Genomic DNA, 18,671 nt, shown 5'->3' on the forward strand with positions numbered 1-18,671 from the left:
TATAAAAATGATGAACGGTGGCTGAGCCAAAAATGCAATGTCAGCTATATGATCATGCAAAGCAATATGAAAATGAATGCTCAAGTCATTAAAACGGAAGCGGTGGAAGTTGCATGGCAATATATCTCGGAATGGCCATGGAAAAGCCGTAATAGGTAGGTATGGTGGCTGTTTTGAGGAAGATATAATAAGGCTTATGTGTGATAGAGTGTATCATATCACGGGGTTTGGATACACCGGCGAAGTATGCACCATGTCTCGAGGTGAGAAAGGGCAATGCACGGTACCGTAGAGGCTAGCAAATTGCGGAAAGGTAAGAGTGCCTACAATCCATGGACTCACATTAGTCATAAAGAACTCACATACTTATTGCGAAAGTTTATTAGCCCTCGAAGCAAAGTAATACTACGCATGCTCCTAGGGGGAGGTTGGTAGGAGTTAACCATCGCGCGCCCCCGACCTTTACACAAAGATAGACAATCAAGGATAAATTGTGCTCCAACTTTCATAGCATAACGAGAGACTATACGTGCATGCTTCGGGAATCAAAAACCTTAACACCAATATTCCTACTAACCACAACCATTCACTAGTACCTTCCACATATTATCATCTCTATATCGCAAAACTATTGCAAAGAATCAAACATATCATATTCAGTGATCCATAAGTCCATGTAGGATTTTATGACTAACCATGCAATTGACCAATTCCGTTTGGCTCTCTAAATAGATATAAGTGAATCATGAGAGTTTAATTCTTTCTACAAAAGACCATGCTTTAACAAATATAAGTGAAGCAAAAGAGCATTCTACGAACATTGATTTTCTATGTGAAGAGAAACAGGCAATCCAAACTTCAAATGATATAAGTGAATGATGACTCACAAGTATAGGGGATCTATCATAGTCCTTTCGATAAGTAAGAGTGTTGAACCCAACGAGGAGTAGAAGGAAATGACACGCGGTTTTCAACAAGGTATTCTCTGCAAGCACTAAAATTATGGGTAACAGATAGTTTTCTGATAAGATAAATTGTAACGGATAACAAGTAACAAGTTTAAATAAAGTGCAGCAAGATGGCCCAATCCTTTTTGTAGCAAAGGACAAGCCTGTACAATTTCTTATATGAAGGAGAACGCTCCCGAGGACACATGGGAATTATCGTCAAGCTAGTTTTCATCATGCTCATATGATTCGCGTTCGGTACTTTGATAATTTGATATGTGGGTGGACCGGTGCTTGGGTGCTGTCCTTACTTGGACAAGCATCCCACTTATGATTAACTCCTATTGCAAGCATCCACAACTACAAAAGAAGTATTAAGGTAAACCTAACCATAGCATGAAACATATGGATCCAAATCAGCCCCTTACGAAGCAACGCATAAACTAGGGTTTAAGCTTCTGTCACTCTAGCAACCCATCATCTACTTATTACTTCCCAATGCCTTCCTCTAGGCCCAAACAATGGTGAAGTGTCATGTAGTCGACGTTCACATGACACCACTAGAGGAGAGACAACATACATCTCATCAAAATATCGAACGAATACCAAATTCACATGACTACTAATAACAAGACTTCTCCCATGTCCTCAGGAACAAATGTAACTACTCACAAAGCATATTCATGTTCATAATCAGAGGAGTATTAATATGCATAATGGATCTGTACATATGATCTTCCACCAAATAAACCAACTAGCATCAACTACAAGGAGTAATCAACACTACTAGCAACCCACAGGTACCAATCCGAGAATATGAGACAAAGATTGGATACAAGAGATGAACTAGGGTTTGAGAGGAGATGGTGCTGGTGAAGATGTTGATGGAGATTGACCCCCTCCCGATGAGACGATCGTTGGTGATGATGATGGCGACGATTTCCCCCTACCGGAGGGAAGTTTCCCCAACAGAACAGCTCCGCCAGAGCCCTAGATTGGTTCCGCCAAGGTTCCGCCTCGTGGCGGCGGAGTCTCGTCCCGAAAGCTTGCTTTTGATTTTTTTTTCTCGGACGAATGACTTCATATAGCAGAAGATGGGCACCGGAGGGCCACCAGGGGGCCCACGAGGCAGGGGGCGCGCCGCCACCCTCATGGCTAGGGTGTGGACCCCCTCTGGTATTTTCTTCGCTCAGTATTTTTTATTATTTACAAAAATGACTTCCATGGAGTTTCAGGACTTTTGGAGTTGTGCAGAATAGGTCTCTAATATTTGTTCCTTTTCCAGCCCAGAATTCCAGATGCTGGCATTCTCCCTCTTCATGTAACCCTTGTAAAATAAGAGAGAATAGGCATAAGTATTGTGACATAATGTGTAACAACAGCCCATAATTCAATAAATATCGATATAAAAGCATGATGCAAAATGGACGTATCAAGCATCCGCAACTACTAAAGATCATTAAATTCATGAAATCCAACCGTAGCATTAAGTATCAAGTCCTCTTTACTCCCATACGTCATACTCCACCTACTCGGGTTTAAGTTTCTGTCACTCTCGCAACCCACGATAAGCGAACCATGAACATATTGCAACGCCCTACAGCGGGGGCCCCTCACGTTTGCGCGAGAACGGAGGGCGCTGTAGGACAGCACCATAAATAGAATATACAATCATACCAACCAAGATCACGATTAACCCACAGGACAAAACGGATCTACTCAAACATCATAGGATAACCATAGATCATTGGGAAATAATATATGGAGTTGAGCACCATGTTTAAGTACAGATTACAGCGGGGGGAACAAGTGTTACACCACTGCATAGAGGGGGGGAGAGTTGGTGTTGACGGTAGCTAGATTCTTGATGTAAATCGCCGTCCCGATCGTTGCCCCAGGCGGCACTCCGGCGCCACCGAAAGCGAGGGGGAGAGAGCCCCCTCCTTCTTCTTCTTCCTTGGCCTCCCCCCTAGATGGGAGGAGCGTTTCCCCTCTGGTCCTTGGCTTCCATGGCATGGGAGGGGCGAGAGCCCCTCCCATATTGGATATGTCTCTCTGTTCTCTTCTGTTTTGCTTTTTTTGATCTGGCCCTTCACGGTTTCTTAAATTCCCGGAGAGCCGTAACTCCGATTGCTCTGAAATGTTTACAATTTTTTTTCCATAAATTATCTTTCTTGCGCCAGAAGAAGGGCTCCAACAGATATTCGAGGAGGGCACAAGACACCAGGGCGCGCCTGGGCCCTAGTGGCACGCCCTGGTGGGTTGTAGTCACCGTGGGCCCCCATTTGCGTTGATTCCAACTCCTAAAAATCACATATATTCCAAAATAATTCTCCGTAAATTTTTATCACGTTTGGACTTCGTTTGATATGGATTTTCTGTGAAACAAAAACATGCAACAAACATGAACTGGCACTGGGCACTGGATAAGTAAGTTAGTCCAAATAAATAATAAAAAAGTTGCCAAAAGTATGTAAAACTTGAATAATATTGGCATGAAACAATCAAAAATTATAGAAACGACAGAGACGTATCACCTCTCCTCGGAGCACCTCCCAGGTGTAGCCAAGGCCCATTACGTGTGTTCTGGTCCATAAAAAATCTCCTTAAATTTTCGTGGCATTTGGACTCCATCTGATATTGATTTCCTACAATGTAAAAAACATGCAGAAAACAGCAACTCACACTTGGCACTATGTCAATAGGTTAGTACCAAAAATGATATAAAATGACTATAAAATGATTATAAAACATCCAAGATTGATAATATAACAGCATGGAACAATCCAAAATTATAGATACGTTGGAGACGTATCAGCATCCCCAAGCTTAACTCCTACTCATCCTCGAGTAGGTAAGTGATAAAAACAGAATTTTGGATGTGGCATGCTACCTAACATGTTATATCATATTCTTTTCTTTATAGCATGGACATTTGGACTTTTATGTGATTCAAGGCAATAGTCTAGTTTTGACATGATAATTTAAATACTCAAGCATATCAACAAGCAACAATGTCTGTCAAAATATCAACGCTAAAATAAGTTATCCCTAGCCCATCATGCTCAACCATTGACCCATTCATGAAACACACTCGCATATTAGCTATACCCAATACTTAAGAATGATCATATTGCCTCCTAGTTGGTGCTTTTATAAGAGAAGATGGAGACTCAAATTCAAAATAAAAATTGCATAAAATAAAAGGAAGGCCCTTCGCAGAGGGAAGTAGGGATTTGTAGAGGTGCTAGAGCTCAAAGCGAAAAACTTAGAGATAAAAACATTTTGGGAGGTGTATCCATCCCACCAATAAATACGACTTAGAGTTACCAACACTTTCCATGCTAGATATATCATAGGCGGTTCCCAAATAGAAAATAAATTTTATTCCTTTTCCACCATACTTTCACTTTCCATGGCTAGCTGTATCCACGGTTGCCCTCCATACCTACACTTTCCAAGGAATTTATTATTTGACAACATAAAGTAAATTCATTTTTTTTTTCATTTCGGGACTGGGCATCCCTAAAACCTTTGCCTTACTCTCGTGCAATGACAAGTGAATAAACACTCATCGTGAGAATAATACATCCAGCATGGAAAATATTAGCCACCCCTCACCGCTCTGCGAGTGAAACGAACACACAAAAGAGAAGTTTATTTTGAAAATTAGAGATGGCACTGCAAATTTGCTTAGAACGGCAAAAGAATACCGCATATAGGTAGATATAGTGGACTCATGTGGCAAAACTGGTTTAAAGGATTTTGGATGCACAAGTAGAGATCATACTTAGTGCAAAATGAAGGCTAGCAAAAAATTGAGAAGCGACCAACCAAGAAACGAATAATCTCATAAGCAAGTAGGATATAATTTCATTGGGTGATTATTGACTTTCGTGCTTGCAAAAAGAATCACAAACCTTAACACCAATATTTTTACTAAAGCATAATTACTCATCAACATAACTCACATATCACATCATCATATCTCAAAACTATTACTAAGAATCAAGTTTATTTTGTCCAATGATCTTCATGAAAGTTTTTATTATATCCTTCTTGGATATCTATCACTTTGGGACTAATTTTCATGTGTTGCTTTTCATAAGCTCAAACAAATATAAGTGAAGATCATCAGCAGAAATTTTTTCTTTCTCTCAAAATAATTTAAGTGAAGCAAGAGAGAATTTCTTGAAAACTTTACTAACTCTCAATCTAAGTGAAGCAAGAGAGCATTTCTACAAAATACTAAAGCACATAGTGCTCAAAAAGATATAAGTGAAGCACTAGGGCAAGTCCATGGCTCATAAAAATTTAAGTGAAGCATAGAGAGCAATTCTAACAAGTCATGACATAATTTTGGCTCTCTTAAATAGGTGTGTCCAGCAAGGGATCAAGACATAAAACACAAAATAAAACAAGCAAAGACTCATATCATACAAGACGCTCCAAGCAAAATACATAGTATGTGACGAATAAAAATATAGCTTCGAGTAAAATACCGATGGTCGTTAGAGGAAAGAGGGGATGCCACTCGGGGGCATCCCCAAGCTTAGTTGGTTGCTCATTTTTGGATAATAGCTTGGGATGCCGGGGCATCCCCAAGCTTAGGCTCTTCTATCCTTCCTTCATCTATTGTAAGATAACCCAAAACTTGAAAACTTCAATCACACAAAACTCAACAAAACCTTCGTGAGATCCGTTAGTATAAGAAAGCAAACCACTAGTATAAGTATTGTATCAAACCAATTCATATTTTATTTTTGCATCATATCTACTGTATTCCAACTTTTCTATGGCAAAAACTCATCAAAGAAAACCATAGAGCCATCGAAACAAGCACACAACACAAAGAAAAAGAATATGTTAAAATAGAGTAGTCTGTAGCAATCTGACTATTTCGAATACTTCTGTAACTCCAAAAATTCTAAAAAATTAGGACGACCAGGGTAATTTGTATATTAATATTCTTCTAAAAAGAATCAGGGCAAAAGTACTTTTCTGTGATTTATGAAAATTATTTGCGTGAGTGCATAAGTTTCTGTTTTTTCAGCAAGATCAAACAACTATCACCCAAGAAGATCCTAAAGGCTTTACTTGGCACAAACACTAATTAAAACACAAAAAACATAATCATAAAATTAGCATAATTGTGCAAACACTCAAGAACAGAAAGCAAAAAGCAAAAATAAATTTTATTCATTGGGTTGCCTCCCAACAAGCGCTATAGTTTTACGCCCTTAGCTAGGCATAAAGCGAGGATCTAAGTTTTGTCATCTTTGTTTCGAGATCCATAAGATGCCCTCCTGATTGATTCATATGGTGGTCTAATTCTTGTTCTATGGAAGTGTTCCGTAACTTTCCTTAAAGGAAATTGGAACTTAATATTGCCTTCTTTCATATAAATCACGGCACCGGTAGTGCGTAAAAACGGTCTACCAAGAATAATTGGACAAGACGAATTGCAATCAATATCAAGAACAATAAAGTCTATGGGCACATAATTCCTATTTGCAAGAATAAGAACATCATTAATTCTTCCCATAGACTTTTTAATAGTATAATCCGCCAAGTGCAAATTTAAAGAACATTCTTCAAGATCGATAAGACCAAGCACATCACATAAAGATTCGGAATTGTGGAAACACTAGCACCCAAGTCACACAAAGCAAAACACTCATAAATTTTCATCTTGACTTTGATAGTAGGTTCCCATTCATCATGCAATTTTCTAGGAATTGATACTTCTAATTCCAATTTTTCTTCAAAAACCTTTCATCATAGCATCAACAATATGTTTAGTAAAAGCTTTATTTTGTTCATAGGCATGGGGTGAATTTATCATGGATTGCAACAAAGAAATACAATCAATCAAAGAGCAACTATCATAATTAAAGTCTTTGTAATCCAAAAGAGTGGGCACATCACTAGTTAAAGTTTTGACCTCTCCAAACCCACTTTTATCAATTTTCTCAACAAGATTTTCACCCTCCGAATCATCGGGACGCCTTCTAACTAAAGTTGACTCTTCTCCAGTCCCTGTTTCATTAATCTTAACTTTACTAAACAAGGAAACAATAGAAGAAACACCAATCATTTTAAGATCTTCATCATTTTTATCTTCTAAAGAAATTGGTTTAGCGGCCATTTGATTTACTAGGGTAGCTTGTGCATTGGATATTTTTCCTAGCAAACTTTCAGCAAAAGTATACTTAGATTGGAGATTGCAAAGTTCTTTACTAATATCATCAAGTTGCTTTGTTATAGCATCCAACACAATGGAGTGTTCCTTAAGTTCTTCTGTAAAATACTTATTATGCTCAAATTGTGTCGTCATATATTCCTTAGTAATTTTCTCAATTTCAAGAAAAATATTGGGGTAAGGAACATCATAATATTTTCTTTGGGGCATCATGAATATGCAAACAAGAATGCACACAAAAGACAGATCCGACAAGAAAACGGCGAACAGAAAGAGAGGGGCGAATAAAACGGCAAATTTTTGTGAAGTGGGGGAGAGGAAAACGAGAGGCAAATGGTAAATAATGTAAATTGCGAGTAGATGAGATTTATGATTAGGAACCTGGTATATGTTGAAGATCCTCCCCGGCAACGGCGCCAGAAATTCCTTTTGATGCGGCTTGAAGCTACGTCGGTATTTCCCCAAAGAGGAAGGGATGATGCAGCACAACGACGGTAGATATTTCCCTTAGTGAAGAAACCAAGGTTATCGAACCAGTAGGAGAACCAAGCAACACAACGTAAACAGCCACTGCACATAGATAACAAATCCTCGCAACCCGACGTGTAAAAGGGGTTGTCAATCCCTTTCGGGTAGCGGCGCCCCAAGATGGGAAAACGGACGTGAGGAAATTGTAGTAGATTGATAGATCGAACGCCAAATAAAATAAATAAGAATAAATTGCAGAAAGGTATTTTTGTATTTTTGGTTTAATAGATCTGAAAATAAATGCAAAGGTAAAGTAGATCGCAAAGGCAAATATATGAGAAAGAGACCCGGGGGCCATAGGTTTCACTAGTGGATTCTTTAGAGAAAAATAGCAAATGGTGGGTGAAGAAAATACTGTTGGGCAATTGATAGAACTTCAAATAATCATGACGGTATCCAGGCAATGATCATTATATAGGCATCACGTCCAAGATTAGTAGACCGACTCCTGCCTGCATCTACTACTATTACTCCACACATCGACCGCTATCTAGCATGCATCTAGTGTATTAAGTTCATGGAAAAACGGAGTAATGCAATAAGAACGATGACATGATGTAGACAAGATCTATCTATGTAGAGATAGACCCCATCGTTTTATCCTTAGTAGCAACGATACATACGGGTCGGTTCCCCTTTTGTCAGTGGAATCAAGCACCGTAAGATCGAACCCACTACAAAGCACCTCTTCCCATGGCAAGATAAATAGATCAAGTTGGCCAACAAAACCCAAATATTGGAGAAGAAATACTAGGCTATCAGCAATCATGCATAAAAGAGATCGAAGAAACTCAAATACTTTCATGGATATAAAAAGATATAACTGACCAAAAACTCAAAGTTCATCAGATCCCAACAAACACACTGCAAAAGAGTTACATCATATGGATCTCCAAGAGACCATTGTATTGAGAATTCAGCGAGAGAGAGAGGAAGCCATCTAGCTACTAATTACAGACCCGAAGATCTACAAAGAACTACTCACGCATCATCGGAGAGGCACCAATAGAGGTGGTGAACCCCATCCGAGATGGTGTCTAGATTGGATCTGCTGGTTCTGGAATCTGCGGCGGCTAGGTCAATATTCGTCGACTCCCCTAGGGTTTCTGGAATATTGGTGTATTTGTAGAGCAAAAAGGCGGTCCAGGGGGCACTCGAGGTGGGCACAACCCACCAGGGCGCGCTTGGGCCTCCTGGCGCGCCCTGGTGGGTTGTGCTCTCCTCGGAGCACCCCCCAGGCGCAACCAGGGCCCATTACATGTCTTCTGGTCCATAAAAATCTCCGTAAATTTTTTGTGGCATTCGGACTCCGTCTGATATTGATTTCCTGTGATGGAAAAAACATGCAGAAAACAGCAACTGGCACTCGGCACTATGTCAATAGGTTAGTACCAAAAAATGATATAAAATGACTATAAAATGATTAGAAAACATCCAAGATTGATAATATAACAGCATGGAACAATCATAAATTATAGATACGTTGGAGACGTATCATATACCATATCATCATACTACATCGCAATCATTTTAACACAATGTTGATATCCAAGATAAATAATTATCCACTCCTAGCTACATATGCATGGCATGAGAAACTATAATCTCTAATTGTCATTGCAAACATGTTTAATCATAATGGCCTGAATCATGGATACTTGGTTAAACGTATTTACAAAAACGGAACAAGTCGAGTTCATACCCGTTTCTCTCTGCCACGACCTGTTCATCGAATATCGTCATTATTGCCTTCCACTCGCACGACCGAACGGTATGAAAATAATAATAGTGCAAGAGTGCCATGGACTAAGCTGGAATCTGCAAACATATTATTCAACAGGAGAAGGCAAGGTAAAATGGGCTCTTTGTTAGATCAACAATTATGCATATGAGAGCCACTCAACATTTTCATCGTGGTCTTCTCCTTTGTACGACTCAATAAAAAGAACAGAAATTCAGAGGAACACACTCAAATATTTTTGGAGTTTTTGATTTTCTAGAACAAGAAAATAAAAGGGAAAAGCAAAAACGAGAAAAACTATTTACACGGTAAAGCTCCCAACAAACAAAAGAAGAACAAAGAAATTCTTTTTGGGTTTTCTTTTAGTGCTATGGCTAACTACTCTAAAAAGAAAATAAAAAAGAAGCAGGAAATATTTTGGTATTTTCTCAAAGTTTTTCAAACACACAAGAAGAAAGCGAGAAAATAAATTTAACATGAATGATACAATGAAAAACTGTGAACACCGACAAGTGAAATGAATGTAAAGTCGGTGAGAAACACGTACTCCCCCAAGCTTAGGCTTTTGGCCTAACTTGGCAAGCAGTCAGTAGTCGAACTGTTGAGGAGCGGGCATCCATGGATCCCAGTGCTGAGGTTCCTCCTCTACTGCAGCCTGGTTGTTCCGGTAGGCGATGATGTGTGTAGGCATAATCCTGTATCCACCCCTGGCAATAGTATCAAACAAAGTAGGTGCAAGCAGTGGAATAATATCACGAGTTCTCACACTAAAAACAAGGTTATAAGGAATAGGAATGTTAGGATAATTGATAGCAGTGAACTGGTGGTAATTCATGGCCGCACGGTCTAGGTAAACCTTGACCAAAAGATGATCATGCAGGCGTGTATGAACATTAAAGCGAGCCGCCAAATGAGTGGCGTAAATGCCCCCATGTATTTTAACGTTGGACTTATTAATGTGGAGGCAACGTGCCACAATAGCTCCCAAGCTATAAGTGTTGTTGCCCTCTAGTGCACGACGCAAAACAGCAAGGTCTGGTGAACTGAGTGCACCCACCTTCTCTCTAGCAAGCCAGCATTTTGCAATAAAAAGGGCAAAATAATGAACAACAGGAAAATGCAAGCCAGCGGCAGTGATACTCGACACCCCTCTCTCATCACCCACTGTCAGAGTACGATAAAAGCTTTGAAACTCTGCGGGCCTAGGCTCTACCAAACTACCATCAGAAGGAAGTAAGCATATTTCGCAAAATTCAGTAAGCGTTATCTGATGGGGCTAATAATATAAATTAAATTGCACCTCAGGGGGATTATTCCTAGGAAGAAAAGTAAAACTTTGCACAAAGGTGTTTGTGAGGAGATGATACTGTTCGCATTCAACTACGATGAAGTCGGTGAGGCCGGCATTAGCAGCAAATTGTGCAAACTCTTGAAGGATTCCAGCCTCTTCCATGAACGGGGTATGCGGCCATTCGCATGGCCGTACTTCCGCCAATCTCCGGGTATGGAGATCACTGTCAGATGACTCCCCAATAACTCCCTTAGAGTTCTTCTTGGAAGAAAACTTCCTAAAGATATTCATCTTTTTCCTATGAACAAAATTCTGAGATTTTTGTCCACAAATTTTCCTCAACAAAACTTTGCAAAATTGATAGCAACTACTCATAGGGATACATAGAGGCCATAGCAAGCATTCAAACTACTTAGAACTCTAAGGATTCAACATGCAAGCTCATACACAGCAGCACCAATAGTAGCTAATTATTCAAAATATAAATTACTAAAGCAAAAACTAATTGGACAAACGGAGGAGTCACATACCAAGCAACAATCCCCCGAAACAGTTTCGGAAAAGGAGCTTCAAGCAAAGAGATCGAAATCCACTAGTTTGAGAGCAAGAACACGAGAGGGATAGCAATGGTGAATTTTTTCTGGAGGTAGGTGATGATGTGATGTGAAGGGATAAGTGAGGGGGCCCACGTGGGGACCACAACCCACCAGGGCGCGCCTGGGGGTCCTGGCACGCCCAGGTGGGATGTGCCCACCTGGTGCACCTCCCTCTGGTATTATTTGCACCAGAAATTCTTAAATATTCAAAAAAATCGTATTAAATTTTCAGAGCATTCTGAGAACTTTTAATTTTGGGTCATTTTTTATTGCACGAGAAATTCAGAAAACAGACAAAACAAGGCATTTTATTTTATTTAACTAGTGGGTACAGAATATAAAAGGTAGGGACAAAAGGTAGTGCTCACTAAATTCATCAACTTCATGCCTCTCAAAAATGATCCATTAATAAGGTTGATCAGGTCTTATTAACAACCACTTTCAATTAGCATGAAACCAAAGAACTTCCCTAAATCACTAAGTTAGCTCTACGGGGATATGAATGTCCCCAACAATAAGCATTTCATATTTGTTTTTAACAGTAGGTAGAGGTAGTTCAAAACTTCCAATAGTGATTGTCGATGATTTTTCAATAACATTTATACCATTCACTTGGAATTGTTTCTTCGGAAAGTGCACTGTATGCTCATTACCATTGATATGAAAAGTTACTTTGCTTTTATTGCAATCAATAATAGCCCCTGCTGTATTCAAGAAGGGTCTACCAAGGATAATCGACATGTTGTCGTCCTCGGGCATCTCAAGTATAACAAAGTCAGTCAAAATAGTAACATTAGCAACAACAACGGGCACATCCTCACAGATACCGATAGGTATGGCAGTTGATTTGTCAGCCATTTGCAAAGATATTTCAGTAGGTGTGAGTTTATTCAAATCACGTCTTTTATATAAAGAGAAAGGCATAACACTAACACCAGCTCCTAAGTCACATAAAGCAGTTTTCACATAGTTACTTTTGATGGAGCAAGGTATAGTTGGTATTCCTAGGTCTCCAAGTTTTTTAGGTACTCCATCCTTAAAAGTATAATCAGCAAGCATGGTGGAGATTTCAGCTTCCGGTATTTTTCACTTATTAGTGATGATGTCTTTCATGTACTTTGCATAAGGAGGCATTTTCAAGATATCAGTCAAGCGAGTACGCAAAAAGACTGGCCTCAGCATTTCAGCAACGCGCTCAAATTCTTCATCATCTTTCTTTTTAGTTGACTTGGGTGGAAAAGGCATAGGTTTTTGAACCCATGGTTCTCTTTCTTTATCGTGTTTTCTAGCAACAAAGTCTATTTTATCATATCATGTATTTTTGGGTTGTGGGTTATCAAGATCAACAGCTGGTTCTATTTCAACATCATTATCTGGTTCTTTTTCATTTTTTGGTTGAGCATCTTCATGAACATCAGCATTACCTTTTTCATTATCACTAGGTGAATGTTCATTACCAGATTGAATTTCAGCATCAGAAATAGAAACATCATTATCATTATCAGGAGGTTTTTCTACTCCAGGTTCACTAGAAGCATGCAAAGTCCTATCATTTTTCTTTTTCTTCTTCTTTTTAGAAGGACTAGGTGCAGTGGTGTTGTTCCTTTGTGAATCCTGTTCAATTCTTTTTGGGTGTCCCTTAGGATAAAGTGGTACCTGAGTCATTTTACCTCCTCTACTTGCAACTCTAATAGCAAAGTCATGTATGTTATTATTCATTTCATCTAGCAATTCTCTTTGAGATTTAGCAACTTGTTCTAACTGGGTTTTGTACAATAGAAGCATCCTTTCCCACACCTCTAAAATTATTTGAGATTCTAAATAACAAGTCACTCAAGCGAGCAATCATATCAGAGTTGTATTTCAATTGTTTCTTAACATTTGCATTGAAGTGATCTTGCTTTCTAATATAATTCTCAAACTCATAAGGGCATTGGCTAGGGTGCATATTGTGAGGATTATCATTGTCATTGAATTTTATTAGATAATTTACCTCTATCACCTTAGGCAGTGGTTGTGTATCAAGCCCATGTATTTCTTCAATAGGAGGTAAAATTTTGACATCCTCAGCTTTAATACCTTTTTCCTTCATGAATTTCTTTGCCTCTTGCATATCTTCGGGACAAAGATATAATATACCCCTCTTCTTCGGAGTGGGTTTAGGCGGTGGTTCAGGAAGAGTCCAATCATCATAATTTTTCAGTATGTTATTCTATAATTCTTTGCTTGCCCAATAGTCTGTTCCCTGAAAACACAACAAGCACAACTATCTAGGAAGTCCCTAGAAGCATTAGTTAGTCCGTTATAGAAGATATCAAGTATTTTATTTTTCTTAAGAGGATGATCAGGCAAAGCATTAAATAAATGGAGAAGCCTCCCCCAAGCTTGTGGGAGACTCTCTTCTTCAATTTGCAAAAAGTTAAATATCTCCTGCAAAGCAGCTTGTTTCTTATGAGCAGGATTTTTTTCCAGAGAAGTAATAAATCATATCATGGGGACTACGCACACAACCAGGAGCAGAGTATTGTACCAAGATTTAGCATCACCCTTTAATGAGAACAGAAATAATTTGAGAATATAGTAATAGCGAGTTTTCTCATTATGGGTCAAAAGGTTGGCTATGTCATTCAACCTAATAAGATGTGCCACAAAAGTTTCAGTTTCATAACCATGGAAAGGATCTGATTCAACCAAAGTAATTAACTCTGGGTCGATAGAGAATTCATAATCCTTATCATCAATAAAGATAGGTGAGGTATTAAACTTAGGATCCTATTGCATTCTAGCATTCAGAGATTTTTCTTTATACTTGCATAATAATCTCTCTATCATCTCTATCCTTACAAGCAAGAATATCTCTAGTTGTCTTCTCATTCATAACATAACCTTCCAGTACCTTGGGCATTTCATATCTAGGAAGACTAGTTCTAGCAGGTGTTTCAAGATTTTCAGTTTCAAGCTCATCATCAGATTCAACAATATCATGTTATCTTACTCTAGCAATTTGTTCATCAAGAAATTCACCTAGTGGCACATCATCATCATGCAAGGTACTAGCATCATCATAAGCATCATTCATAGCAGAAGTAGCATCATCAATAACTTGCTACATATCAGGATTAATAGCATGTGGTGGTGTTGCAAGTTTACTTATAACAGAAGGTGAATCTAAAGCAGAGCTAGATGGCAGTTTTGTACCTCCCCTCGTCTTAGAGGGAAAAATAGTAGTCTTAGCATCCTTCAGATTCTTCATGGTGAATAATTGATAATAATCCCAAGTGACTCAACAAATATAGCTATGCTCCCCGGCAACGGCGCCAGAAAAAGGTCTTGATAACCCACAAGTATAGGGGATCGTAACAGTTTTCGAGGGTAGAGTATTCGACCCAAATTTATAGATTCGACACAAGGGGAGCCAAAGAACATTTGTAAGTATTAGCAGTTGAGTTGTCAATTCAGCCACACCTGGAGATTAATTATCTGCAGCAAAGTGATCAGTAGAAAAGTAGTATGATAGTTTGGATAATAGTAGCAACAGCAATAATAACGGTAATGGTAATAGCAGTGATTTTATAGCAAGTGCAACAGTAACGATAGCAGTAGTAACTTAGCAAGAAAAATATAATTAAGATAAATTCATAGCATTGGATCGGTAATTTGTTGGATGATATTCATCATGTTACAGTCATAACCTAGGGTGATACGGCACTAGCTCCAGTTCATAAATATAATGTAGGCATGTATTCCGTAAATAGTCATACGTGCTTATGGAAAGAACTTGCATGACATCTTTTGTCCTACCCTCCCGTGGCGACGGGGTCCTATTGGAAACTAAGGAATATTAAGGCCTCCTTTTAATATAGAACCAGAACAAAGCATTAACACACGGTGAATACATGAACTACTCAAACAACGGTCATCACCGGGAGTGGTCCCGACTATTGTCACTCCGGGGTTGCTGGATCATAACATGTAGTAGTTGACTATAACTTGCAAGATCGGATTTAGAACATGGATATAAAGGTGATAACATAAATGGTTCAGATCTGAAATCATGGCACCCGGGCCCAAAGTGACAAGCATTAAACATGGCAAAGTCATAGCAACATAAATCTCAGAACATAGTGGATACTCATCCAACTCCTCACCGACCAGCGAGCCTACGAAGGAATTACTCACTCCGGATGTGGGGCATCATGGAATTGGTGATGGAGAAGGGTTGGTGATGACGAAGAACGAAGACCCCCCTCTCCGGAGCCCTAAACGGACTCCAGATCTAGCCTCCCGATGAAGAACAGGACGTGACGGCGGCTCCGTCTCGTGGAACGCGATAATTCTTTCTCCCTGATATTTTTCTGGAAAAAATGTGATTTTATAGCATAGTTTCAGGGTCAGCCCTGGTGGGTTGTGCCCACCCAGGTGCCCCCTTCAGGTGACTCTTGGCTCCAGAAATTCTCTTTTATTGTATAAAAAATTCTCGCAAAGTTTCGTTCAATTCCGAGAACTTTTATTTCTGCACAAAAACAACACCATGGTAGTTTGCTGAAAACAGCATCAGTCCGGGGTTAGTTTCATTCAAATCATGCAAATTAGAGTCCAAAACAAGAGGAAAAGTGTTGGAAAAAGTAGATACGTTGGAGACGTAACATGCGCCATGACAATGCCTAACAACCGCCACTGCTATATGTGCCTCCCAGATGCCATTGCCCTCTAGGGCCTTGATGTGCCTCTCAGTCAAGGCAGATCCGGTCTTGGAGGTTCTCACTGGTAGCGGCGAGGGAGAGAGCACTACACGTCGCACGACCTCCGCATTAAACTGAGCAAATGGCCGGTGCATTGTCATCAACATATTCGAGCTACACTAGCTCGTTAATGCCGCCGCATCTGATCCGCATGCAAGAGTGCAAGATCCGCGCATCCCGACCGACGGGTGCCCACCGCACAAATTGGAGAGGGAGCATCCCTAACAGATTGGGTGTGTCTAGTTCTCAGTCAACTGAGACTTATCCAAGTCTCAGTCATGTGATATAGTATATACAGGGAAAAAGAAAAAAATAAAAAGATAAATTATGTACGAATCTTCATGCAAGATCAAAAGAATATAGCATCGACTGAGACATAACGAAGTCTCAGTCGACTGAGACTTTGCAAAACTGTAACAGATTTGGTGAGAGCCCACTGCCACCACGACGAAGGCCAGTGGCAGCAGGGACGAGGGGGTGGAGCGGGTTAGGACGGCGGTTCTAGGGTTTCCTTAGCGCTGCTTGGGAGGAGCGACGCAATTGGGTCACGTACTCAGGTTAGGTGGCTCCTAGTGAATCAAAGATCTGATCGGCAAGGAACTGTAGTGTATCCTAGATTCCATCAAAAGATCTATAACATACAAAGAACAAGAGAGATAATTTACCCAGGCACCCAAGATGGGGAAAAGCCCTACGTCATGCCTTTTACACTTCTATTATATCTCTAGAGAGTACAGGGATGTGAAAACCTAATCTAATGCGGTATAAACTAGGGTACGACAATGTTGATGTGCTCCTATCTGGTGGTAGCGATTTCTTCTTGTCTTGAAGGTTAGATTGTAAGAGACGTTATCCCTCTTTCTCATTTCCCCTTGTAAGAGTATCTTTCCATGGTAGGCAGAGCTTTGCCCATCTCCGAGTTGGAGTCAGGGGCAGCCTCTTGCTTAAGGAAACATATGTTGAGTCAGTACGGATGCCGGATCCTATGGACAAATTCCAATCATGTAGGAGTCCTATACTGTATGAATTAATTAGGGTGCGAGCATTCTACAACAGCACTCAGACTTCGTATATGCATACATACACATAGTGATACGATACTTGTAAGTGTTTTACTATACTCACCATCACCTTTGACTTTTAACATGATTCTACGATTATTTTAGTGAACCCCCCCCCCCCCCTCCCCCCGCGCGGGGGAGGTCTTGCAAAATATACCTGGAGAGTCATAGTAATTCCATTCGAACTCACTAGGCCCACAAAGGATAACAACTTGTCAAATAACGCCTGATGGCATGCGGAGCTTCAAAGAGTGTGGATGTTCAGTAGCGTGCATTGGGGTGCCTGAAAGTTTGACGGCGTGCGGGTTGCCTGATGGTGTGCAGATGCTTGATAGCCTACAAAGTGCTTGATGGATTGGTAGCATGCGGTTGAGTGGCTGACGGCTTGACAACATGCGGAGCTCGATGACCCGACATGCCGTAGGAATATTTAGCTCATGATATGAACTGATGGCATATTTAGTTTGTGTAATTTATAAATAGCATACTCACTTTATGACTTATATATGTAGGGCACTGTTGTGTGCTTAATGTTTATTGCAAAGAGGATGAATTACAGAAGTTTACAAATGTTCCCGTTTTAATATCCAAATGTGGTAGTTCGAATATAGTGGCAACCCGCTGATTCAGATTCTTGATCATGAATGTATGAATAATGTAGGTACATATACTTGGCAGACTTGATGCACTTCATGAGGCAGGAGGAAGCCATCAAAGCAATGGATCATTTTGAAGGAGGACAGGAGTACAATAGGATTAGCAAGAGGTCTCTTAAGAACTGGATGGTAATGATCTTATTACCTTTCTAGCATAAATGTATGGATTGTTCTGTAGGTGAATGCATTTAGAGAGCGCAAAGCTCTTGCCCTAACACTTAATGATACAAAAATTGCAGTATCCACGCTCAACCAGACGACTAATGTTGTTGGCGGCATCATCGTGTTTGTTCTTTGGCTTTTTATTCTTAGCATAGCAACGACGAATTTTCTTGTCTTCCTCAGTTCACCGTTTTTGGTGGCAATTATTGTACTTGGAGACGCTTTGAAATCAATTTTTGAGGCAATTGTTTTCTTATTCGTGATGCATCCTTTTGATGTTGGTGACCGCTGTGAAATTGAGGAAGTTCAGGTATGATAATCTTTTTGTTGCTCCTTTCTCATTGAATCTAATATTAGCTTGCACTCATTCGCTGAAGTTTTAACCACATAAAATTCAGGTCGTTGTTGAGGAAATGAATATCTTGACAACAGTCTTTCTCCAATATGACAACCTGAAGATATACTATCCAAACAACATACTGGCGACCATACCGATTATGAACTTTTACAGGAGTCCGGATATGGGAGAAGGAATTGACTTCTATATTCACGTTGCCACACCGGTGAAACTAGCAGTAATGAAGGAAATAATACGACGGTACGTATTAGTGCCTTTATTCCATGGTTTGATCAAATCTGGTTTGTTAACAACTGAACTATCCGCATGTTGACAATTAACGTCAAACATAATGTTGTAAGTTTCCCTATGTTGCTTACTTGTGTCATTTAGTACTCTCTCCGTCCT

The 18,671-nt window shown here is 39.8% G+C and overlaps 1 protein-coding gene across 1 annotated transcript in view; it reads left to right on the plus strand.

Moving 5' to 3' along the window:
* Positions 1–18,671, plus strand: part of LOC123156854 (mechanosensitive ion channel protein 5-like) — a 31,838-nt gene that overhangs the window by 11,255 nt on the left and 1,912 nt on the right. The window contains exons 3-5 of the mRNA XM_044575041.1: positions 17,770–17,893; positions 17,943–18,236; positions 18,325–18,524. Coding sequence (XP_044430976.1) covers positions 17,770–17,893; positions 17,943–18,236; positions 18,325–18,524 — 618 coding nt within the window. The remainder of the gene's footprint in view (positions 1–17,769; positions 17,894–17,942; positions 18,237–18,324; positions 18,525–18,671) is intronic.

The sequence above is a fragment of the Triticum aestivum genome, chromosome 1D, assembly GCF_018294505.1.
Source record: "Triticum aestivum cultivar Chinese Spring chromosome 1D, IWGSC CS RefSeq v2.1, whole genome shotgun sequence".
In the NCBI taxonomy this organism is placed as follows: Eukaryota; Viridiplantae; Streptophyta; class Magnoliopsida; order Poales; family Poaceae; genus Triticum; species Triticum aestivum.